The sequence below is a fragment of the Argopecten irradians genome, chromosome 2, assembly GCF_041381155.1.
Source record: "Argopecten irradians isolate NY chromosome 2, Ai_NY, whole genome shotgun sequence".
Lineage (NCBI taxonomy): Eukaryota > Metazoa > Mollusca > Bivalvia > Pectinida > Pectinidae > Argopecten > Argopecten irradians.
The window spans coordinates 36,179,564-36,206,448 of NC_091135.1; the positions used below are offsets into that span (position 1 = coordinate 36,179,564).

Genomic DNA, 26,885 nt, shown 5'->3' on the forward strand with positions numbered 1-26,885 from the left:
CGAGGTGCGATAAATATTACATATAGAGAGAGAGTTATCTGTTAAGCTAGAGAACCAAAGGCCTGTGATCTGTAGTACAGAAAAAGCATTTGCCAAAAAACATGAAAATAGATCAGATGTCGAAGCATTAACTGGGGGAAGAATGCATGTGGATAGTATAAGAGGGGGAAAAATGTTTTGTACAGGGTAGCCACTTCAGAGCGAGAAATAGATCAATTAGCAAATCAAATTTTGGCATCAATGCATATGACGATATACCATTATGGCCTGGATCTTCTGTTTATTCTTTCTAAAAAAACATTGTTTATTTATTTAACGTGGGTTTTTTTCTTACCAATTATCCACCATTTTATTACTGTACCTTTAATGAATTTCAGGCCAAACAGTGCGTCACTCTGAGGGTATGTACATAGGTATTTAGCATGCTAAATACCGAAGACGTGTGTCTATCTCAGCCTTTATATATCGTTTAGTGTATAATTAGATATACATACATATGCCATCTACCTAGATTATAGATACAATATATATATGTCATCAATTGACAAATTGACCGAAGTGTGTTTGGTTTCTTTGTATAAACATATATATATAATCTATACATGAACAGACGGCAGGGATAAAAGCACTTCTCTCCGTTTATCAGAATAGCAGAATAAAACCGACTTCTGTAATTCCAATACGAAGTGTTTGTATAAGCGGTCGCCGTCCCTTTGTGACCTGTCTGGCCCTGTATCTGGCTCCAGTGGATAGGGGTGATAAAAAGGTCTGGTTTGCTCTTTGTTTTAATTAAGGTCTTTGCATATTTATGCTCGACCTCTCCTTCGTTTAAAGTGTTTTTGAAGTAGCAACGCGTTGAGAAAAAATATCATAAAATTGGTGTAAATAACGACGCACGCCTCCCCCGTCAAGAGCCTGCTAGGCAAATCTTCAGGTCACGGTAGTTATAAAAACTACGCTCATTCATGTTTTAAAATCCGACCGATTTTACCTGTACTTAGTGCGTTTACCTGTGTCAGTACATAACACCCTGGTACACAAGAACATATGATACGGTGGTATTCAGTCTATACTATAGGGTTTCTCGTATATAAATCCTGGAGATAGCATTGTGTCACGGTAAATAACGGTAGTTTTATCGCTGATTAGACAAAGAAACTCTATATTTAACATTAAATATCGCTACAAAAATGATAATTTAAGCAATAACACAAATACAATACACATTATCTATAACAGTCTTTTTATATTTTTTCATAGTATTTGCTTTCTGTAGTGTATATTTTATATGAATGCAATATAAAAACGGTTGTCCAATTTTAACGAGTTTATATTATTTTACTCGGTCGATCTGAAAGAAAATCTCGATTATCTGTTAGTCGCAAGCAAATGTTCTTCATTATGAGGGCTTACATATCATTCCAGATTCTGGCAATCGACCATCGGTCAAAAAATGTGCCTGTCCGTTTACCTGATTACCTGATCTTCGGTCTATATAGGCAACAATACCTCTTGACCTCCTCAATTTAGACTTGAGTCACTTGATTTTCACTTGTTGCGCATACATCGTCGAGTCACACTCATAGATGCCCACATACTCAATTCAAAGTTAAAAATAACTGTCCATACTTTAAAAACGTTGTCCAGAGCTTCATCTTATCATAGCAACATGGTGAAAACATTACAAAATATATATAAAATACTTTAACAACGACATTGAATATGAGTGACATGTCAACAACAAACACTATTGATGATGTCAAGAACAAAAAGCTCATCAGGGCAACACTAAAAACAGCACAAAATATGAATAACCAAGAACAATACAGTATAGACAACAATAAAATCACGATATCAAAAACAGTTTACATATGAAACGGAGTCTATATGAACCCCAGGGGCCTGATACGAATTTCCAACCTATTATATATTTTTTTATCGAGTACTAATAGTATATATTGGAAATTTTTGTCAGGTCCCTGTGATATAGACGAAAACAGGACGCTTTAAGATTGAAAAGAAATAGATATTTAAATTAATTTAGAGAGACTGAAATACCTCAGGTTTCATTAAAACTTCAAAGTTCAAAGTCAGAATATGTATGGGTCCTTCTGTATAAGCGGCTGTTTTGTACAGCCCACATGTAAAATACATTTCTATATACAGTAGTTAAGCCAGATTTGTATGGACCTACGCCAGTACAGGTTTACAAGTCTCCGAGCAACAGTGAACACACAAGTTGGAGCGTCGAAAAATTCTCGAATACATATTATGTCTTTTAAATACGAACATTTCATGGTCATATCTTGAATACCTATTACACGAAATATAAAAGACTGACAAAAACACCGACCCGAAGGTCAATTACGCCACTGAAATGGTTTTCTGTCAAATACAAAACGGTGATTTATGTTCTTTCAACAGTAAACAGATGAGTTTTACCTTGTGTACATCCGATTTCAGTATACATTCACATTTAAACCGAATTTGTAAGGCTGTTTTAACACATCACGAATTACATTGCATACATTTAGGGTAGCCATGAATACACAGAATTGTTTTACAAAGTCGACTTGGCTCGGGAATTGCTATTTCTGTCATGGACAAAACAACGACAATTAAAACGCAAGGTAAGCATCGTGCATAAATTACATGTACAAATGACAAAAACATTTTGGAAGATTTAAAATCCAAGATATTACTCAAACATCGTTTAGCTTGCTTTTTCATTTAATAAGGTCATTATAGCATTAAAACATAATCTATATACAGTATACAGAAATATCTTTCGTCAAGGTGCCAACATGAAAAATAAAACCCATAGGAAATCTACAATTCTGCCGATCAGAAGCATCAGAACAAATTGAAATACATTTTTTGCATTCGAATGAATTAAAGTTTGACAGAGCAAACGTAAAGAATCTCCAGAAGGGATTCTAACAAGAAGTCAAACGGAAACTCTATCTTTGAACACTTTACACTTATTTCCTAGTGTCAATAAACATTTTGTAACACGCAGCAACACATTCTATTCTTTGAAAGGCTTTATGTCTGACATTCTTTTCCAATCAGCTGTAGAATGAAAACCGTAAGAGCTTATTTGTTAAAAAATCAAGATGGCCGCCCAATGGCCATGTTTCATTCTATTCAAGAAAACTTTAGTTGCCACATTTTACGATAGGTGCCTATTTTCCATGATGTTTTCGCAAAATGGGATATGCAGTCAATGGATGGCATGAAGGGAACAAGAACATGAAGGGCGATGAGTGTTCTAAAGAGATGCATAGTAAGCAGTAGTCCACTAAACCTACGTATATACCAGGTAATTATTAGGTTTTAGCGGACTAATGTGTCGGGATGTGCTGATGAAGGTGCAAGTAACAAGGTCGTAAGAGTTATTCCCCCTCATTGAAATAGATTACACAGCTGTAGTTAGCTCCCTTGGTCCATTTTGCTGATAATTCACTAGTTAAACCGCATCTCAATTCAAATTATTTCTAAACTTAAAGAGCAAATACAGGTGACTTTAAATAAACTGGATTACAATTGTGAATATGTTAAAATATAAAATGAGTTCATGTTAATTGAAATGATAACCTTTTCATCCGGGCCATATTTTTCAAGGCTATACACAATGTTCCAAGAAGTTCAACAGTATAAATACACATCAAGGACCAGCTTCGGGACTGACGATATACTTGACATATGAAACAGAAACATATAAACTGCACTGCACTAAACTTTCACATGTGTTTTCGATGATGAGGATTGTACATATCAGAACCTCACATCTTGTACAAAGATTTATGTTGTATTGAAAATAACATAACAGTTCATTGATTTAAGAATTTTTAATAACATTCAAACTTGTTGACACTTGTATCCAAGTAGTACATACATGTATAAGTGATATTCTATATGCGGTACATGTATTACATATATTGGAGCCATATAGAGTGTGTATTGCATATGTTTAGAAACCCAACAACCATTGATATGGCCAATATGTATGTATTAAATATTCATTTATCACAACACATTCAGAATGACAAAATCTCAAATAAATATCTACATTTCATAAAGTCATCATCATCTCATAAACTAGACAATGTCATTCTGATCTACCAGAATTACTTCCCTTGATTCGAAATGAAGGGAAGTAACTCTGGTAGATCAGATTGATCCATGTGTACCCTTAAAACTTTCAGCATCACACTTAACTACTCAGTGTCTGTGACAAAGGGTTTCTAAGGGAAAGAGATTTGTATAGAATTGAAGTAAGATGTATCTGTAAAAAAAAAATGGATATACAATTTATTAACTGGTACTGCAATGTATTGATTACTGTGATGTATAGATTAAAATGTATCTTTGTATGGTTTACTTAAAGTTTTAAAAAGAATTAACTACATTACACTCATAATCATAATACAAGATACAGGAAAGCCACAAAAAAAGAACGTTACTAAAAAACACTGTTAATAACCTTAAATGGCAGAGCAAAGATATTTGGGTTGAGAAAATGTAAAAAACATACTGAACAAGTAAAACTAATTCCAGAACAAAACCGATCACTGATATGGATTATTAGAATAATCCAAATAAAACTTTATAGAACTCAAATAATGCATAGATTTTTTTTACTATTTTTTCCATAATAGACCTACCTTTTTCAACATAATAAATGCACCCCTCCCCATTTTTTGAGACCTCAGTTTAACTCTCAATGACAGATGAATGATTTTAAATACAGAACTTTAAATGACAGATCTAAACACAGGTAAACAAGGCAGTTGATGAGACAAATATTGCAGTAGTGTAATAACAGCACTATTATCCCTTACACACATATGTATGTAGATATCTATAACATTTATAACACATGTGTACACATCCAATATAATGGTATAAATACTGTCACAACTCCTACTGGCTGATAACATTTATATATCAATTGGCTTATAAAATGCACAGGAACGTGTCTCCATGCGATCACCAGATTGCCTGAGAGATAAGTAAAATAAGGTACTGTAAAAGTGCCGATCATCACAGCCAGGGATAGACAACAAACAACACAGAATTAGTTGTGACATCAAAGACTCGTGTCTCATGATGAGTCTCACAAGTTTCTGTTGACGATCTTCATCATATGTCACAGTATTCATCAACCACATTCTAATCTTTCAGATTTACCTCCCTTTGTTTCATCTGATCAGTAACTTTTATACAGTTAAAAAAAATGGTTATAAATACAAGTTCCGTTTTTATAACAATACTATGAATTCCGTTTTAAAGCAATTTCTGTTTTTATAACACTCTAATTCAATAATGGTAATTAGTTACAAAACTTCCTCTGAAACATTTTTCAATGCCATGGCATTGTTCATACAATTTCATTATTTAACATACCGTTATTAAAAAGATACTAAGTTGAAAACAAAATTCATCCTGTATAAAAATGATTCCATGAATACTGTTTCTCAAAATTAGAATGTAAATAGTGCATGTAAAATGTGCATTCTGTTAAATTATAACAACAAAATTTCTTACAGACTTTTCCATATTCTGGTAGTTTTACAACAAAATATGAAAATAGGACAGCTTTTCTTCATTCTCAAAAAGAAGTTTGTTTTCATATTACAAAGACAAAACCATTATAAACTTTTTTTAACTTTTGAAAACAAATATTGTTTTTACTATAGTAACTTGATTTTATTATGTTACTTTGTACTTATGGCTATTTTCGCCATTTAAGTAAATTTCAGCTGATGTTTGCCAATGGTAGTTATTAAAACAGCATGCAGGATTCCACAAAAAATAAATTGATTTGGGTAAGTCTCATAAATGTTTATGAAGGGATGCTGATGATATAATGTATCACGGGTAAAGGCAATTGTAATGGGCCACAGACATTAGATTCTCAGGCAATAAAAAAACAGAAAATAAATTCTGGACTCATGCAGTGATGCCAACAAGAACATCTGAAATACATCACAATCTAGTACATATTGTTTTCATATAATCTGCTACACATATATTTCCAGCAATGGTTTCCCTGTGAAATATTGCAGCTTTAGGTTTCCTGTGAATAAACATTCTTCATTTCCACAGCGGCACATTTTAATACCAGGTTATGCCAATAGATTCCTTATGAACAGCGAGTCATATTGACAGACACACCAAGCAACTATATTGGCACCGATCTGTAACAGGTCAATGTAAAACAACTCAGAAATTAACCTGGGCGTTTCTTCCTCCATCACCTATCCATAGACTCTGGGTAGCTGGCTAGCATATACCCGTAATGATTTATCTAACCAAGCTGAGTATTGAAGAATTTCATAACAATCACCATCACATCCACAGATCATAGTAGAATTTAAGATATAGTGTAAACATTTCCTGCTAAATACAGGTAAAGTGTATCCCAAACTAGCAGGATCGGAGTCTGTCTATTCCAATAGACTTAAACTTGTTTAAGTAGGCTAGTAAAGTTTGATTAACACAATCAGTTACCATACGATGCCATTACGCTGCATAGTCACACAAGAATATTTACGCTGGAATGTCCCTGATGTCATTACACTGGATTCTCCTGCCAGACAACATTACGCTGGATAATCTCTGGAGAAAATCTTTACACTTCCTGGCTTCATCCACGAGAGACCTTTAGTGGAGACTGGAGGAGGGGCCCCATTTCTGGTTGTGATATCACTTTCGTTTTCCTATTATAAAACATTGGAGAGAAAAGTTGACATCATTTATGAGAAAATGAAACTAATATAATGTCAAGGTAGATATACAGCAAAAAGACTAAAGTATAGCCAGGATCATCATTCAATATCGTTAAAGAAGCTTACATTTCCTTTATTTCAGCTATTTGTACTAGGGTAAAATGTCTTTTTTTTCCGACATCTAATATTAATAAATCTGAGTAAGAATTCTATAAAGATTACAAAATTATTTCAAAGAAGAAATAAAAGCATTTGATATTATTAAAATTGGATTCATTTTAAAATCTTTATACAACTTTTATAAAATTTGGTTCATTTTCAGATCATTGTGTCTAGTTTTAATCTGAACATACATATGATAGATGGTAGTATTAGACTGTACAGCCATAGCGAATAAGACTGTTGGATGGTGAACCTCGGAGTTATATACAGTGTCCCTAACTATATTATCCTATTATCAGTAAGACCCCTTTGATTCAACTGTTAGACATGCACTTTGTGTAAGATAAGTCATGTTGAACTTTAGACGTATAAGACAATATTATTTTTCTCAATACGACTCTTTTATATTAACTGTCTGTTATTCTGAATGCTACAGTTTTTTTACATAACAGTCTAACTTGCTTTCAAAAGAATTTGTACAATTTTCATTGAAGGTTGCAGTTTGCTTAATTAAATGTTAAGTGTATCAATATTTCACAAATAATGGCAATAACATTACTGGGAAAGATCAAGGTTGGAGGCACAGCAAAGAGAGATAATTGGCAACACTGTTGGTATGTTGCTTTTTTATTTTATTTTACCCACTATAATCAGCTGTGGTCATTTAAGCAAGTGTCAGGTTAAGGATGAGAATTATAATTGCAGTGTACATAGCTGAAGAAAAACCACTGACCTACAGTCAATACCTGGCAATTGACTGCCCCATGGGGTTTGGAACTCCCTAAACAGAAGTGAAACCCTAGTGGTAATGCATCTGGACTCCATTAGGTATGCAGCAGGGTGAGGTATTAACACCTTACATGTGTACCTAGTTTTACTGTTGAAAGGCAGTAGGTTGATGTGTTGGGACATTAACAATGTGATGAGGTAAAGTGCAACCATTTGTAAGGATATGTTACCTACTTTTAACTTAACAGCGTCAAAAGAAGAATTGTTTTCTTCACTTATTACATCTACAATTCAACAAACCATACTATATACATTGTGTGAATACAGCTTAAATATGTTAATACAGGTTACATCTAACTACACATCATATTATTATAGATACAGCTTACAATAGGTTAATCTATAAGGGACACACATACATATTATAACTTGTTACTTGTATTAGGTATATATATATACAGTGAAACCTGCCTTAGCGACCACTTCTGAATTAAAGCCACCTGCTTTTCAAGAGCTACTTATTAAGACCACTTTTTAGGGTCCCAAATGGATCACTTATAACAAAATTTGACCTTTGCATAAAGACCACCTGGCTACAAAGACCATTTTCCTCTTGTCCCTTAGGTGGTCAATTTAGATAGGTTTGCACTGTATTATATACAATGTAATGTAAAATTTACAGTAAAATGGATGATTGAGATGTTAAATAAATATTAATGGTCTACAATACTACTTTTTGTAGGAATTATATAAAATACAAGAAGTATTTATGTGAGACAGAGTTTAAACAATATATACGGACATATGTACAACAACAGGTACATACTAAGTGGATCTAATTGTGTTACTGACACAATGTAAAATTACTAGCTAATGTGATATATGTGTTACGGTATATAAATATAACGGTTGTACACTAATGTCCACTAAATAGGATGTTTTTTAATAGAAATTTTAAAAGACAAAAATACCATGGATTACATGCACTTCCCCTACGATAACAATGATCTCCCTGATTTACACCATCTACCACCAAAAACTGTTTTCTTTCACCATATTACACATATACTACATACTTATGAGAAAAACACATTTTTTTAACTGATAGAATCATACATGGTTTTTTCCATTAATACGCATACGATAACTCATTTGGGATCTATGTAAGTGATCACTTATAAAAATTCTTCAAGGTTCATGTAAAGGCTTTAAACAGTGATATTTTGCAAGCCTAAAACTCATTACTGTGCTGCAATTGAACAGAACTAATTTCTTCTCCAGAAATATACATTTTTCTCATATTTTACTGAATTTTACAAACAGCTTCACAAATTACATATCAACAGTAAGCTGACAGTTAGCCAGGGTACATACCAACAATTAATGAAGTTAATTTTGTTCAATTGCAGCACAGTAGTGAGTTATAGGCTTGCAAAATATCACTGGTTAAAGCCTTTACATGAACCTTAAAAATGGGCTAGAGTGGAATTTGGTTTATATATTTGCTTACCAATCAGACTCAAAGTTATACATGCACAACAATGGACGCTGAGAAAAATTGACAAGATTTTGAAAAAAAAACCAAGATCCATTTGAGTTATATCAGTTTCTCAAGATAGATTATCATGCGACATCTGAACAAAAATTTTAATTGAATGACGATGGGTTTACTATATGTATACACAACATTAGTTCTTTCTTCAACACGTTTTGGCAGATTACTGTTAAATGTTGGACAATGCTGTTATTTGAAGTTATTGTTTGCCGACATCCAATATCCATGTCTTTGAAATTACAAAAAACGTCTTATATTGAAGTTAAATTAAATTTGCATGCACAGAGATAGCAATCTGTGACACATGTATAAGACAACATTCAGGTTTTTGAAAACAGCTGGAATTCAATGACCTGAAGCAGATGACTAAAGACAAATTTCAAACATGCAAATTGTTAAAATCATGATCAATAGAAAATTTGTAAGAAAGGTGTTAACCTACACCACACCAAGCATTTACCTGACCCTATTACCTTCATCTTCAGCATTTGTTGTCGGGTGTCATCATGGACCGAGGGATCCAATGGACTAAACCTAATCAGTATATCGGCAGACAAGCATATTAACATCACATTTAATTTTCAATTTTCCATTTCCACATATAGACTTTGATTTAAGAATACATACATGCAGATAAATCTTTAACAGAGAATTTCTATGATTCATTACATTTATTGAACAACACGTGCATTCCATGCCAGTTCGTAACTTACTACCAATCATTTTATATTTTTCTTCAATTTTTTATTTTTTTTATATACCTTTTTGTACCTTTTGTCAAGACAAAATTCAGATAAAGATAAGGATTCTACTTCCAGCTATATGAGTTTCCTTTGTAGTATAATGCATTCATCAAAGAAAGAAATTTTCAAGCCAGATGATATGAGACTTAATTTGGGATCGTTGAAGTGGCTTAGCTTATATCTTCCAAAATGGCCCGAACCCTTCTTTGGTATATGCCAGAATCTCTGCTTGTAATAATCTTAAGGAAATATGTGATGGTCACTAAGATATGTGTCACCTCCTTGTACCTTAGCAGGGGTGGACACACACTTACCTAAGGCAATGTGGATCATCTGACTTCACAGGATCATTTAGTTGTTCCTTACTTTTCTGCACCGATATACTGACTTGCGTTTTGAAACAATCCAGGTCAGCTTCGTATCTAAAATCATCACATTCAGACTCAGTTACTGTAAACCTATTCATTTTTCGTGTATGCAATATTTTTCGTCTTCGTTATTTTCAATACATTCACAAATACTGGCTACATAAATTCATGATCAAGGGACATACCATACATTTGATACAATTATTTGCGAAGGATTTGAATTCGCTTTAGAGGTCTCTTCTCTCAAAGATAAAGCAATTTATAGTGTTTATTGTTAAATGCATGGCATAGCTTAAATGGAATAATAAATAACATTTGAAGGAAGAAGTTAATTCTATGGTGCCTCTATTATAGTTACCGTAAACGTGGACATTTTTGTGAGAGCTTGTTTTTTCATTTTGTAAGAATAAACATTTGGTGTTAGTGTTATTTTTGTCCTCCAAAAGTTGTGTTACATTTGCATTTATACAAGTAATACATTAAGTTCATAAGTATGTAAATTGTTTTTTGGTGAGTATCTTTTAGAAATAAATTTCATGAAATTTTAGAATATGTAATAGAACTTTTGCCAGAAATTAACTAGACATTGGAATCAAAACACAATCATATAGAAAAACACAATTCCTGTAATTCTGTACTTTAAATTAATACACTGTATTGTATCATACATTAGAATATGTCAACAGAAACATTTTGATAATTGTCCAAATTCAATAATTCTGAATTTACTATTTCTTACTTACAGTTCAGCAGCCTCCTTGTTGAGCGGAGATTTGCTGTCGATTTTGTAGAAAACTCGTCGTGCATACAAGAGGACCTGCCACACATGGTTGACATTCCTCCTGCAACAAACACATCAAACATTTCAATCATAAACACTGGCGACAAATACAGACGGCGCTTCCTGACAACATAAGTTACACAAAACAAATGTTTTTTATTGAATCTTGTTCTATGTGCTAGTCCAGAGACAACATTCAACGTACGTTCCCTCAGCAAAAGGATGGCTCTGACCAAAAGTAATTTGAGATGACAGACCAATACATGAATACCAGAATGATGGATATCATACACTGCATGCACTATAGACATTATATAAAACCAAGAGAATTCAATCTTTGCTGTTTTTACATTAAAAATTTAATACATGATGATGTACAGTAGTATGGATAAATGATCTCATCCTCAAAGCTTATGGCCGGTCTGAAAGCTTACACTTATTTTGAAGCTTATCAAGTTAAATTACTTGAATTCACATGCAGTACATTTTTGTTAACAATCCTTGGAGCTTTTTTTGTGTTGGAAATTATCATATGAGGCTCTGTTGATCTATTTTACCCACCTCCATTTCTGGAATGCACGCTTGACATCTAGTTGTCCTGTTAATGGGTCAACCAGAGGATGAAAGACTGGTAAATCAAAGACTAGACTCTGAAACATCCAATTTAATCAAACATCCAATTTAATCATCCAATTTAATCAAACATCCAATTTAATCAAACATACATTAATTATTTTTTACCTTAACTATTGCAGAATTTGGTGGTAATCTTCAAAAAAGATTGATCGAAGTACAAAAATGATTAATTTTCAATTACAAATCGATTTTTAAATCAAATTATGTGAAAACATGTCATAAAGTAAAATGATGTGAACTTTGAAAATATATCAGTATACAGATTAAATAAGCTTTCTGTAGTAAGAGCACTTACAGGGCATTCGCCATTAGGAAAGTTGTCTGGAATGATAATGGTAAACTTGAATGCCCCTTCCTGGTATAGGCCTTGTCTGATGAACAATACACCGTACCATACTGTAAATACAGAGAAAACCATACCTAGTATACCATATACCACACTGTAAATACAGAGAAATAAACAGTACATGCCCTATTGTAAATATTGAGAAAACACTCAAAACCATCATACCATATTCATCGTAACTAGTGCCCCTCCCCCTATTAGCGGCCTTCCCTTTCCTGGAGAAGGAGTTAAAGTTGTATTTAAATGACCCCATCCCATGGGTTGAACAATGTTTTACAACATACGTTTCTAGCATCAGCATTTTATCTCATATAGGATGAACTTTTACATGTGAATCAAAACATAATAATGCATCTCAATGGATAAAAGGCATATGCATGTTTACTGTAGTAAACAGATTAATGTGCCATGAGTAGGGGAAACAGTTAAAATATGGTTGACATTTTACTTCCACAGCATACAAATTGATTCACTAATAAACCACCTTCATTACACAATGTCCCCAAGGCCAAATGACCTCAAAGTTATATATTTGAGTAAATGTACACGGTATAGTGGTTTAAAAAAAAAAAAATTACCAAGAGAGGACATCGCAGAGGGAATTGCATAACATCCTGGAATTTTCTGCTGCATTAATAAATTACTGGAAAATAAAAACGAAAAACTCCCATTTAATTTGACGTCAATCAACATTTCAAAACCCTAATTTTCTGATATTCTTTGAAATTGATAACTTTCATTTCAAAAGCAAATTCTGAAACATGTATGTTGAACTCTATTTTCACAAAATACAACAACTACCAGATATCTAAACACAAAGCTAGATGCAAGGGACCAGCATTTTAAGCATGCCATTCTACAATGTATAGAATCATTTAAAAGAAGTCATTTTAAGATTTTAGTAAAAAAAATATCAACAAAGACACAATTATCAAAGAAATTAGACATCAGACATTGATGTAAGATAAGTACCGGTATAAGTCATCTCCCTACTAAACAACACAGTGGCCATGGTACAAATATTCATTAATGGAAAAATGCAAAAAATAAAATAGTCATCTAAATTCAAATGAAGGGAGATAACTCCAATATGATATTTAATGAGATACCTAATTTAAGTATTACCCGTATTATACAAATATAGCATTTTGATGAGGTCGATACATGGTTATATCGACCAAAGAAAAAATATTGACCGAGGACGTAGTCCGAGGTCGATATTTTTTCTGTAGTCGATATAACCATGTATTGACCGAAATCAAAATGCTATATTTGTTTTATTATTTTTCTGGATTTTTTTACATTTTGAAATGAGTGCAAATCTAAATAAACGTCGCATTGTAAATTCTGCTTTGCTATGACAGTTACAATCTTATGATTTTGTAACATGTTTAATTTAAGAACAACATACGAAAACAGTATCAATTGATGCACTTCACGCTTTTATTACATGCACCCGGTACATGCGTTCTTGTCAATTGCATACATGTACATGTACTCGAATATACCTGTAGTTCCATGTCGGACACAGTCAATTAAATGTGTAGTTTGTTCTCCGTTGAAATAATCCACTTCGACGCCAAACATATATTAAAAGATTCAGATTGACATGAACATACATTCTATTATGCTTAGTACTCCATTTCGTAAAATAAAAATCGTATACATACTGTACGATTAGCTTAATTCGGCCTAATGTTGTTACTAGTCTAGGTGGAAATTTTCAAATAAATATCAAACGTATTCACTATTCAATGGCTCCAGATGCTTAATGAATGTTACTCGATTATTTCCTACTCTCCTACCGTGTTTATGTTGAAAATTTGAAAGTTTAAACTGTAGTCATCAGCTGGAAGTCATTATCATCTTTGATAGAAACCGTAACAATCAACGTCGTCTGTCACATTTTGTGGTTACGCTTCAAACTCAGGTCATCAAAGCGTTTGTTTCAAAGCGCAAGGAACTCGAAGCGTTTTGGTAACGTAGATGCAAACGTTATCTAAAAATAACCGTGCAATATACTTTTTCTATAAACTACTTCCGGAAAAATCGTGCAATATAGTTTTTTATCGGTGAGCACGTGGCGTGTTTTTGACCAATGAAGAGTGACAAAAAATCCAGAAAAATAATAAATCATAATATTTTATATGTAATATTTTACCATATTCAACCAAAAAAATGCCCATGTCCCTATAAGCCCCCTTCCCCCCCTTGAGGCCTCCATTTCAATTGCTCAAGACCAAAACTGTATAGGTTTGCAATAATTTTGTCTTATTAAGCACTTTTTCATTTTTGTCGATTTTTCAAATGCCCTGTGCGCTTATTGGATCGAATACGGTAATTTATTTTGCTGTAACCTTGGAGGTTTTCACTCTAAAATACATTGAAAGCCAACAATCCCAACATGCTAGCCAATCTATAATCCTATTGGTTATGATCACATGTTTTGCAGTGACTGAATTTTTTGCAATCTAATCCTGTTGATTTAATTTCATGATTTACAGTTATACTGTTCTACTGAACCTAGTTATGCTTGATACTGCAGTGATTAACGTTCGTGATTTTTATTTGACCCGCAAAATACGCCAAATTACACAGTTTATAGAATATCATGCTAGGACATTAATGTAAACAAATATATAAGGTATCTAATTCCTAAGGAATTAGTAGTTCTTCACAAAATTAAAACTGGCTACAGAACATTTTAAAGAATTGGTAGTTCTTCACACAATTGGTTATACAACGAATATCAGGTTTGACTTTCTAGAACTTTCTTTTTCATTTAGAACTAGTTGTTTTGACCTTTTTCTAAGTTCTTGAACAAACATACAGGTTGACCTTGACTATACCTAGTTAGATAATGGAATAATAATGCCACATGCACTACAGCATGTTCAAACTCACATGATACATATAGTTGTAAAATTTTACAATTTATTGTTTGTAACTTATTCGCCGGGGTTTATTTTCACAAATTATCTTTGTAGTCTTTGAAAACGTCACAGGCTAGATCACATTTAAAACCCTAATTTTGAAAAATTTGATCCGCTTTTTTAGCAAAATTAAAACCCCAGTGAATATAAGCAGCTATTCAGTACTCTGCAGAAGTGTTCAAACTGTCTTAACACTATATACTAACTATTCAGCCATTAGGGAATACTCCAACATGAATGGTCCATAACTGTTGGTGTTTGCCTTGACATTAGAGCCATGTGTCTGTTTAGGGCGGGCTGCCATAGTTGTCGGAGTCTGTGAATCAGGGATAGATGGGAGTTTCCTGCATTCCTTGCTCGTTTCCTTTACCATTGGTTCTGTGGGAGTACTGGATGCCGCCTGGAATTATAATGATAATAAATGGTCTTTATGTATACAAATATATACTGGTAACCCTAGAACTGTCATCCAGGAGGCCAACTTATATTGATCTTTTTGAAATAAAGGGGCATAACTCTAAGGGGGCACTTATTCCAATACAAATTACACACAGCTTCACTGTATAAGTATTGCCATCAAGTTTCATTTAAATCTCTCTAGTAGTTTAAGACCGAGTAGCTGTTTTAAAATTGTTTTGTAACAAATGGGTGAATAACTCTTATTTAGTTGAAGATATCTTGTTCTTATTTTGATTATGCACATCGATTTACACTGTATAAGATTCCAAAATCACAGTAAGATTAATTTTACATCAACATGTGATTTTGGAATCTTATACAGTCTTAGAACTTTGCTGCTTAATTTATACTGATAGCAAACAGTTACTTTGAAGGGCCCATAGAAACTAAATACAAGCATACCTGTATATGTCTTAGGAGGAGACCATAATGTACTTTTATAGGTAATGCTATTTATCATAATCAGACAATAGTAACTCTAAAACATTAATAACTCAGCATGATTATATATAGAGGGAAGCTAAACAATGTGTACAGGATACCTTTTTACATTGTTTGTTAATAGTAATTTATATATGAAGTGAGAAATTACTCCCTACAAATTATAGATTGTGTGTTTTAGTTAAAAAAATATATCTGTCCTGTATATATATAGCCATAGCCTTCTCAATGCTACAGGTGTAATTATAAGATTGACTGCTGGGCTCATCAATCTAATCGGTATCTACTTAACATACATCTACCTATCACCTAACAGTCATTCCCCCACTCCATTCTCCCATCCATGGTAGGTGTCTGTTGATAATTTATAACCCTCAGCCCTATATTGTATTTCCCCGAAAGACACTACAAAACTCCAACTACATTAATATATTTAAGTTGAAGTTTGGCACCAGACCACTCTGATCAATGACAATCCATGTGTTTGTCACAAGAAAAGACTCCATTTCCCATCGATCGTCCAACGTGTGTATCGCAATAACATATAAGCCACAGCCTTGTCTGCTATCAGTATATCCTAACCCCCTACCCCATCTTTCAATCTTTCACATATTATAAAAGCAATTTTCACATATTATCTTTCTAGCCTTTTAAAGCCTCATTTTTACAACAGGCTATAGTGAAAGAAGCCATGACTTTGATAATTTTTGCGAGGCATTAAATTTCGCGATTTAGGATGGATCTGTGAATTTAGTGAAATTAAAAACCCCCTCGAATATTTAGCAACTATACAGTATGTGTGTGTGTGAGGGTGTGTGTGTGTATGTGTGAGGGTGCGCATGTGTGTGTGTGTGTGTGTGAGAGAGACAATACAATAACATTAACCCTAGCCTTGTCACCAATCAGTATCCTACATCACTCCTCCCCCCACCCTCCCAATTTTCATATATATACATATAACAACAGCAATTTTTGACACCAGGCTCCTCTGATCCTACACATATTTGTCCTGAAAAATGACTTCATTCCCCGCACACCATGTATGTGTGTGACAATAACATATATACCTGGCCTTAATCTTGTCACCAATCAGTATCCCCCTCCCTCCCCAACCCCTACCCCTTCTTACTACATATATTATTTATAACAGAAGTTTTTGGCACCAGACCCCTTTGACCCTATACTACATGTATCTGTCCTGAGAGATGACTCACCTGGGGACTTTGTGACATAACAGCTTGGATGCGTCCCTCATCAGTACTACATATTCACAGCTGTCAGGCGCCACTACATCATCTTACCTGTAGAGTAAAGCAAACATCAATGTCATGGCTATCAGTATTACCTACACAACGTATAGCTACTGGCTGTAACAAAAAAGTGAAAAACAGTAGACAGCTATCAACTGAAATTAGAAAGTGAAAAAGCAGGTCATAAACCATGTATTTATCTGTTATGTCGATTTTAAAGTCCAGTAATTAACTAGCTCCTGCAAATATTTACAGATTTTGACCATTATCGATCTCCTTTCGAAATCCATTGATATAAAGCAGTATCCCAAATTTGAATGAAATCAGACAATAAATACTAAATTCATAATTATTGCACGGAAATCTTTTCCCGTTCGCCGATAAGTGTTACTGCATCTGATGTACAATGTAGCAGTACATTGTTACTTACACAGCTACAATTACAAGTTTGTTGTATTGTATCACAAAAAGTGTTCAGACTGAACCAAAAAAATTGTCGAAGCAAGGAACAATCGATGCGCACACTTATTAGAATGGTATAGTTTGGTGAAGTATGCACTGAAAAGCTACCCACATTTCCTGCCCATAACCAGTCTGATTTGTAGATGAGGTTAAGAACCAAATTGGTGCATCCTCAGGAAATAGGTTAAAGTGCCTTTTATAGTAGGTTAATAAGTATGTATACTGCCACATCAAAGTGATGATACGCAGTCACTTTTAGTGCTATCCTGCATGCCTGGTTACAAAGTTATGGACTGATCAACTCCAAAAAAATCTGTTAAGTTATATGGTCCAGGACTTGTGAACTCTGAATAAAATTCATCAAAACAGGGTTACAAGCTAAAAGCTGGATATGGTACCTAGATATACTGTACTATAGGCGGTTATTTTCGAGGGATATTTTCATAATTTTGCGGGGCAACTTAATCAACAAAATATTGAGAAATGATTGAAAGTCAGATCGCAAAATTATTTTTATGTTCGGTAATCAATTCAAATGTTATATCATGGTTATGTCCTAGCAAGTGCTGTGCATACCACTCCAAACAAATTGGTTATGACATGTCATGGTTCAATTGAATCATCAAGTTGAAAATGATACATGTACATGACTTTAATACTCCAGATACTGATGGTATGAGGACATGGAAGGAGACACTCTATACAGGACCACACCACTGACAAATTTTAGTCCATCAATCTGAAGCAGGTAGAGACAGATAAGTCACTGCTGATTAATTAATCATTTTTATTTGGCATATTTATATAATCTGTCGCCTCTAGAGATCTCCATATATATATATATATATATATATATATACATGTATAGACATCTACAGGTGAGTTTCCTGGCATCAAAATCACAAATTAATAATACGTATCAGTAAAACAAACAAGAGGCCCAAAGGGCCTTAACGGTCATCTGACTACCTTGGCAATAGTAAAATTAATTTCATATGGTGTCACTTTGTCAGGACCATGTCAGGATCATTTTCCATTTCCTTCAACAAATTTTATTTCAAACAAGAGGCCCAAGGGCCTTAACATGTAGGAAATTAATTAGATATAGTGTCATAGTAGCCTTCTTCAATTTGGGATCAACCAGAGATGTAACAATACTTTGTCGATCCATGTCAGGATCATCTCAGGCAAGTTTCAGCCAAATCACATAGGCAGAACTTGAAAAGAAGTTCAAAATGTGTTTTCAAGATGGCGGCTGTGGCAGCCATCTTGGATTTCGGATCGACCCGAAAAATAACAACACTTTGTCGGGACCATGTCAGGATCATTTCATGCAAGTTTCAGCCAAATCGAACCAGTAAAACTTGAGAAGAAGTTCAAAATGTGTTTTCAATATGGCAGATGTGCCGGTCATCTTGGATTTCGGATTGACCCGAAAAATAACAACACTTTGTCGGGACCATGTCAGGATCATTTCATGCAAGTTTCAGCCAAATCGCACGAGTTGAACTTGAGAATAATTTCAAAATGTGTTTTCAAGATGGCGGCTGTGGCGGCCATCTTGGATTTCGGATCGACCCGAAAAATAACAACACTTTGTCGGGACCATGTCAGGATCATTTCATGCAAGTTTCAGCCAAATCGCACCGGTAGAACTTGAGAAGAAGTTCAAAATGTGTTTTCAAGATGGCGGCTGTGGCGGCCATCTTGGATTTCGGATCGACCCGAAAAATAACAACACTTTGTCGGGACTATGTCAGGATCATTTCATGCAAGTTTCAGCCAAATCGCACCAGTAGAACTTGAGAAAGTTCAAAATGTGTTTTCAAGATGGCGGCTGTGGCGGCCATCTTGGATTTCGGATCGACCCGAATAATAACAACACTTTGTCGGGACCATGTCAGGATCATTTCATGCAAGTTTCAGCCAAATCGCACCAGTAGAAATTGAGAAGAAGTTTAAAATGTGTTTTCAAGATGGTGGCTGTGGCGGCCATCTTGGATTTCGGATCGACCCGAAAAATAACAACACTTTGCCGGGACCATGTCAGGATCATTTCATGCAAGTTTCAGCCAAATCGCACCGGTAGAACTTGAGAAGAAGTTCAAAATGTGTTTTCAAGATGGCGGCTGTGGCGGCCATCTTGGATTTCGGATCGACCCGAAAAATAACAACACTTTGTCGGGACCATGTCAGGATCATTTCATGCAAAGTTTCAGCCAAATCGCACAGGTAGAACTTGAGAAGAAGTTTTAAAATGTGTTTTCAAGATGGCGGCTGTGGCGGCCATCTTGGATTTCGGATCGACCCGAAAAATAACAACACTTTGTCGGGACCATGTCAGGATCATTTCATGCAAGTTTCAGCCAAATCGCACCGGTAGAACTTGAGAAGAAGTTCAAAATGTGTTTTCAAGATGGCGGCTGTGGCGGCCATCTTGGATTTCGGATCGACCCGAAAAATAACAACACTTTGTCGGGACCATGTCAGGATCATTTCATGCAAGTTTCAGCCAAATCGCACCGGTAGAACTTGAGAAGAAGTATGTATCAGTAAAACAAAAAAGAGGAAATTAACAGAACGTTAACCGCCCTATAATCTTTAGACAAATGCTATAACAGAATCAGTACCTGGTCATGTACTGATGACAGTTTTAGTGAGACCTGTCCAAACCTGATGTTTGCCCCTCCTTCATATGACAAAAGGCCCACAGAGCATATATATCACTCAACTAATATTTATAACAAAACTGTTTATTTAGGTTCATAAACAAAACATGTTTTCATGATATGAAATATAAGACCTTAATGTGTTTCGGTGATTATTTCGGTGAGTTAGACTTTAATACGATAACAAAGTGTTTTTTGGGCTTCAGAAAATCTGTCCTCATTAATTTTCATTGAAATTTTGGTATTTTAACCATTTTCCTCAATTTTTACAATCATGGAAACCTCACCAACAATTCTGAAACCCCCTTTATATTTAGATTATTCTCTGGATTGGCCACTGTAACGGAATTGCGATGACTTAGAAATTAAACCAGGGAGTTTTAACTCGATCTAAACGGACACTACATGTGATCATTTGATCATTATCAACCTGACATATTGTATATATACCAGCTGGACACCAACATTTAGCCATTGCTCAGTTCCCTTACATACTAACACAAACAGGTATTAACACAATTAAAATACAGCACAGGATTCTATATATCAAAAGGTTATATATGTATCATATCATGCTGTGTATGTGAAGGACATCGATATATGTCATATCACTCAGTTTTATGTTCTGAACATCTGTTTTCTGCCCGATATAGAGGAAAATCTGAGTAAATCGGTCTACAAGTGGCAAGGTATTGTACTTATAATTTTCACCTGTGGCAACTGGTAAATGGAAAGAATTGGATAATACACCTGGAGAAGTCCCAACAATGAGTATAGATAATCTCTTGTCTACACTTTACAGTGGTATATAGTGAATTGGTTTAAATACGACAAGACCACTTATATAGCTACCATGCAATACAGATAGCATTCAGTGTGTAAATACCTTAACCAATTTACTCCTATACTAAGGCAATTCTCAAGTCATTCATTGCTATTTTCATACCTTAGATAATGGTTGTTCACACAGTTTTCTCCTTGTGAAAATTAATAAACGATCTACATGGATTCAATTCCACTCAGAATATACACAAATGAGAGCAAACAAAAACTATCACAGCACTGGAGGAGAGATATGTTGTCTGTGATTGTCTGTTTTTCTCTCCTATTTAAGATTTATAATTCAATTCCAATGTACCGTAATAGAAAAGAAAGAAACAAAAACCAATTCCTAGGCCTACATTGATCATGAGACGTTAAGTTTCCCAAGTATTTTTTTCTTACACTATACGCAATATATCCAATAAAGCCATATTTAAGTTCATTTATAAGTATCTATATGTACCTGTGTGTTCACTCTAAACATTTACAAGTAACTTATATATTCCACTTTTACACAGTTTTATATGTGTACATAAAAAAAAAGTCTAGCATGAGACCCTAAATGGAGCAAGCTATGATCTAACACAGGGACCTTAAAATCATGATTAGATTTCTATATTTAGAAATACTCTTAAGCTATCCTTATAGTTTTCACAATGACATGGTAAAAAACGATGTCATATTTATAGATTTTTGTAAATCAAAAACAGAAGTGATCGAATAATCAGTAAATAAGTAACTACTATATAGAATATAGATATAAAATCACATATTACCTGAAATATGAGTCATCCTTCATTGTAAATCCATCTTAATTTGAGTTGACTTTGATCTTAAATTCAATTACATGACCTATAATATTAATGCACATACAATGTATATACTTCAGTGTGCAGCTATGAATATCTAATACAATATACTTGTGCACAATTTGCTATGTCTGGCTTTCATACCTGCACACATGTAATCATGTATGTGTATATAATATACGTAACTATTACATCAAGCAAGGTTCCCAATATTACACATAGGTATATAGATATTGAACATTAATGCTGTCAACCAGCACACTTAAAACTTCTGATCAGTCTAACACCATTGTCCAGTGTGATGTCCAGTCTGTATACAGCCCCGGGACACCTGTGCCTGATCACGGCCACTTAATTTATCGGCAGGTAAATCATTGGTCAATCACGACTAGCCCATGTTTACCTCCTACATCTGTGGGTAAACAGGTCAGTATAAAGGGTTCAGCAGGAAGAGACAAAGTCACTAGGCATGGCTTTATAGTGTATATATAAATTAGCCAGTAGGTCTACCATCATCATCCTTCACTCCAATACAGTAGTAAACCTAACAAACACACCTACCCTTATAACATACCCCCGACTGTAAGTGATAGACAGGTCAATATTAAGGGTTCAGCAGGAAGACACAAAGTCACCAGGCATGGCTTTATAGCGTATATACCCAGGTCTACCATCATCATCCTTCACTCAGATACAGTAGTAAACCTAACAAACACACCTACCCTTATAACATACCCCCGACTGTAAGTGATAGACAGGTCAATATTAAGGGTTCAGCAGGAAGACACAAAGTCACCAGGCATGGCTTTATAGCGTATATACCCAGGTCTACCATCATCATCCTTCACTCAGATACAGTAGCAAACCTAATAAACACACCTACCCTTATGTATCACTAAATGAAACAAAGTAAGTACACATCATCCAAACAAAACATCTACATCTGCACTTACCATATAAAGATTTACAAATGGAATTTTCACTAACCAAAACTATTGGATTTGCTATATTTTTAATTTGGGAATGGGCTTAAAAAAAGCCTTTAACAAGTTGTAATAACTTGTGCCCGATCCCTTTGTAAATTTGTTTTCAATAAAATATGTTTAAACTGAACTTATAATTGCACATATGGTATATACAGCCAGCTGCAATAGCCCTTATAATTATTAAATGTTGAAGTCTTTTGATCCAATTGTAGAACTCAAGTATGCTTGGCTTCAGTTTACTCATGATCAGGACCAACTAATTACATTGTATCAAAAAACATTACATCTTCAGAAACCTACAAGTCATCATGATCATCACCCTATTGTTGGTTACAAGTGATAAGAGTGGTGACTCATTAGTTTCCACTAGTGACAAGGTTTTTTTAGCTACCACACAATTAAACTATACAATTGCAAGTTCCAATTATATAATGGGATTCAACAGCAGATGGGTAAACTTTTAATTAATTTTGATTGTTTCCAATTATTGTAACCAAACTTTCCCCCAGAAAATTAAATTTGTACCCAGTATATAAAACAGGATCCCTTTGTTAGTTTGTAAGCCCATAATTTAAGCTATAAATATATGTGTTCCCACATTTCCACTAGTTTTTTATCTCTGGTTTTGAGTTTGGAAGTTATATAATTATATGTAACACCCCAGTAGCTACATATATATACATATATACACTGTACATGGTATATAGCTAGTTGCAATGTTACTGGTACTGATTGTAGGTTGGTAGGTTTTCTCTGGGTACTCTGCCTTTTATCTGAACATTTCAGATCAACAGCAAATTAAACTAAACATACAGCAATTAACTAGTACAAATGTTCAAAATTTTGGTGCTGAAGTTAAAATTTTAGCGCAAAACTGATTTTAAACAGATAACTGGCACAGTGATGAATTCAAGACGATTTCATGCATTCATAATAATTGCTATACTGATGTTAATGTAGAAAATATATTAGTGCAATCAAATTTTAGGACAAAATATGTAGCAGAAAAGTGCTTAAATATGATTACTATTAGAATATGCATATCTGCAGCATATGCAAGTACAGTATACTGGTAATTAGATAAATAAGCTTTTGCATCTTAATTTACAGATAATACATTACTTTAATTATACATATACCAATGTCAATGGGTTTATTTTTAAATGCTCTGAAATAGGTTGGTTTATATCAGATTGCTAACACATATAAAGAAATGACACTTTCGATCAGGAGTTCCAGAACTATATGTCACATATGGTGATCAACCTAACATTTAGAATGGTCAAGCATCCTGGAAATAAAAATTATTACTACAATTTTCCACAGCTTTAGATTTTATGTTTAGCATTAGAACTCTGATCTATTACTGATAAGGCTTAATTGGTATCTTGAGTTTCTTCATATTCAGTGCTCAGTCGGTAGAGCACTCGGCTAGTATTCTGAGGGTCCGGGTTTGAATCCCGGTCTGACCGCTACATTTTTTTCTCTCCTGTTACAAAATTGGTGCCCAACTAAATAACCCACGGTAGTGGTGTTTGGAAGAGGCTCGTATGTCTTCGAGGGCGAAGACTTCAAGAAAGGAGGGAGAAGTGTAGCGGGATTGGACTGGGTCAATCATCGGTGACCAGGTAGCTCAGTCGGTAGAGCGGCGCACTCGGCTAGTGTTCTGAGGGTCACAGGTTTGAATCCCGGTCTGGCCGCTACATTTTCTCCTCTCCTGTTACACATGTGTAGTGGGATTGGACTAGGTTGATCATCAGTGACCAGCTGGTAGCTCAGTCCGTATAGAGCACTCTGCATATTGTTTGGAGGGACCCGGGTTCGAATCCTAGTATGGCCGCTACATTTTCTCCTTTCCTGTTACAGAATTGGCACCCAACTAAATAACCCACGGTGGTGGTGTTTGGAAAGGGTCTCGTATGTCTTTGAGGGCGAAGACTTCGAGAAAGGAGGGAGGAGTGCAGCGGGATTGGACTGGGTCGATCATCGTTGACCAGGTAGCTCAGTCGGTAGAGCACTCGGCTAATGTTCGGAGGGTCCTGGGTTCAAATCCCGGTCTGGCCGCTACATTTTCTCCTCTCCTGTTACACATGTATATCCAAAACTTGTTTGACTAGTCTTCGAGCGAGGAAGAGACTAAAAGGTCCCATCTCATGGAAGATTTGTCACTATCTCTTTACACTACTAAACACCACGCAAAATTGAAATGGTACAAAGAAGAGCAGCAAGATTTGTCACCAACAAACACAGAAACACCTCCAGTGTTGGTGACATGATACAACATCTAAACTGGCGCACTCTAGAACACCGTAGGAAAGACATGCGACTAACCATGCTTCATAAAATAACACATAATAAAATAAAAATTAGAAAGACTTACTCGTTCGATTCCTCCAGTACATACTCCAACAATGTTAGAGGTATAGCACGATGAGACACTTTTGGAACATTACGTCGTGTCTAACCTCTAACTTCCGATAGGCCATTTTCCCGATGCTGAGGGTAACATTTTCAAAGTTTGGATTATGACAATATAACACGTTTAAATCATATTTAAATCGTCATCAAGGTCAAATACCTACCTCTTTTTCAAAAATCAACAAGTTTTTTGACAAAATCAGCTGTAATATCCATCTAAAAAAAATATTTACAACTCCTAACGTAAACTTTCATGACCCAGACAAAACTTCATGATGAAAGTGATCCGCCCGGTAAATAGAAAAAACGAATTGCAAAGTCCCCAAAACGCTTGATCTGCCTTTACTTTTACTTGCATTCTGTCCGCTTGAATTCACATTTCGTTTTTTTTGTAGTAACCAGCCGCCATATTTAAAACTAGGTCAAAATGTTACGGAAAGGATTCATCATATCTAATCCGCTAAAATACTATTTTATGAGGCCTCAAGTTATGGTTTTCCTATATAAATGGGATAATTAATACCTAAACTGTAAGTACACATCAATGTTATCACTGATTGAGCTATAAATATTGATATTATTGCACTTTTCATTCCTCCTTCATCTGACGTCGGAAGCGGCATCAAAGAAATGACCCTTCGGAAATGAGAGTTGACAGTCAGCAAAATAACGTCGGATAAAAAACGGCTGACCAGTCGACTCTCATGTTATGGGAGTACTCCAGTACGCAACACAAGACATGCACATCTGTTCACATATCAGACTCCCTCATGCAGAACACAAACACGTAAATATTCATTTTTTCCTAGAACCATGACACATTGGAATTCCTTACAACCACAAATTTTCTCAAACCCTTCAACTACAGCATTCAAATCAGCAATCCTTTCTGCCAATTAATTTTTTTTTTACACTCACTCCAATTGACATAAACTTCAGCTTGATGGAGGTGGTCAGTACAATATAGATGTAGAGATAGAAGACACTTTGGAACCGGGACTAAAATCTTTTTTCTCCGCAAATACTTGTCTTATCGAGTCAAATGAAACACCAATATAAATTTCACAATGTCCTATCCTTATTTTAAAGACAAAAGATTTAGATGTCGTAAATTTTCATTTTTAAAAATTAAGACACCCGTGTAATGACGGCAAACTATATCAAAGGTAGCGCCGGTATATATGCATGAATGCATATTAGCCTAGTCTAGAAATACATGTATCATGCAACTTTTAGATGCGAAACTGAAAGGAGAGGAGGGTGTCTTTCCGGTGTATCAAAAGTAATACAATTCAATTATCATTGCAGACATACATATTGTATAATTGGACACGTACAAAGCCATTACCACCTCCGTTAGATATGCTCTGTCGTCATTAAATACCAACCTTCGCTAGATTTTTCACATTCCAACACCTTACAATTTTTTATTTCCACAGATCTTCTTTACTTCCGGTATATGTAAAAGTAAAATACAAATCATGCTTAGGATGAATATCCGGAAAATAGTCGAAACCTCCCGGAGCCAATACACATAAATATTATTATGAAAGTTAGTTTAATCAAAATTAATGAAGTAATT

At 34.7% G+C, this 26,885-nt stretch overlaps 1 protein-coding gene and 1 non-coding gene across 7 annotated transcripts; one reads left to right on the forward strand and one right to left on the reverse strand.

The window, feature by feature from the left end:
* Nucleotides 1-3,836: 3,836 nt before the first annotated feature.
* Nucleotides 3,837-26,818, reverse strand: LOC138315325 (AKT-interacting protein-like). Of its 6 annotated transcripts, XM_069256257.1 has the most exons (11): nucleotides 26,692-26,818; nucleotides 17,102-17,188; nucleotides 15,194-15,387; nucleotides 12,633-12,697; nucleotides 12,004-12,104; nucleotides 11,634-11,722; nucleotides 11,035-11,133; nucleotides 10,238-10,345; nucleotides 9,641-9,714; nucleotides 7,860-7,909; nucleotides 3,837-6,725 (listed from the first exon to the last, which is right to left on the reverse strand). In XM_069256257.1, the coding sequence occupies exons 2-11, from the start codon at nucleotides 17,117-17,119 to the stop codon at nucleotides 6,609-6,611; spliced, it is 915 nt and encodes a 304-aa protein (XP_069112358.1). In that variant the 5' UTR covers nucleotides 17,120-17,188; nucleotides 26,692-26,818; the 3' UTR covers nucleotides 3,837-6,608. The 6 variants fall into 6 exon arrangements, with proteins under 6 accessions (XP_069112358.1, XP_069112359.1, XP_069112360.1 ...); XM_069256258.1 differs by lacking the exon at nucleotides 7,860-7,909 and having other exon boundaries at nucleotides 9,654-9,714; XM_069256259.1 differs by lacking the exon at nucleotides 7,860-7,909.
* Trnai-aau (transfer RNA isoleucine (anticodon AAU)) lies at nucleotides 24,877-24,949 on the forward strand. The gene has a single exon. It is a non-coding gene; the product is annotated as a tRNA-Ile (tRNA).
* Nucleotides 26,819-26,885: the final 67 nt, after the last annotated feature.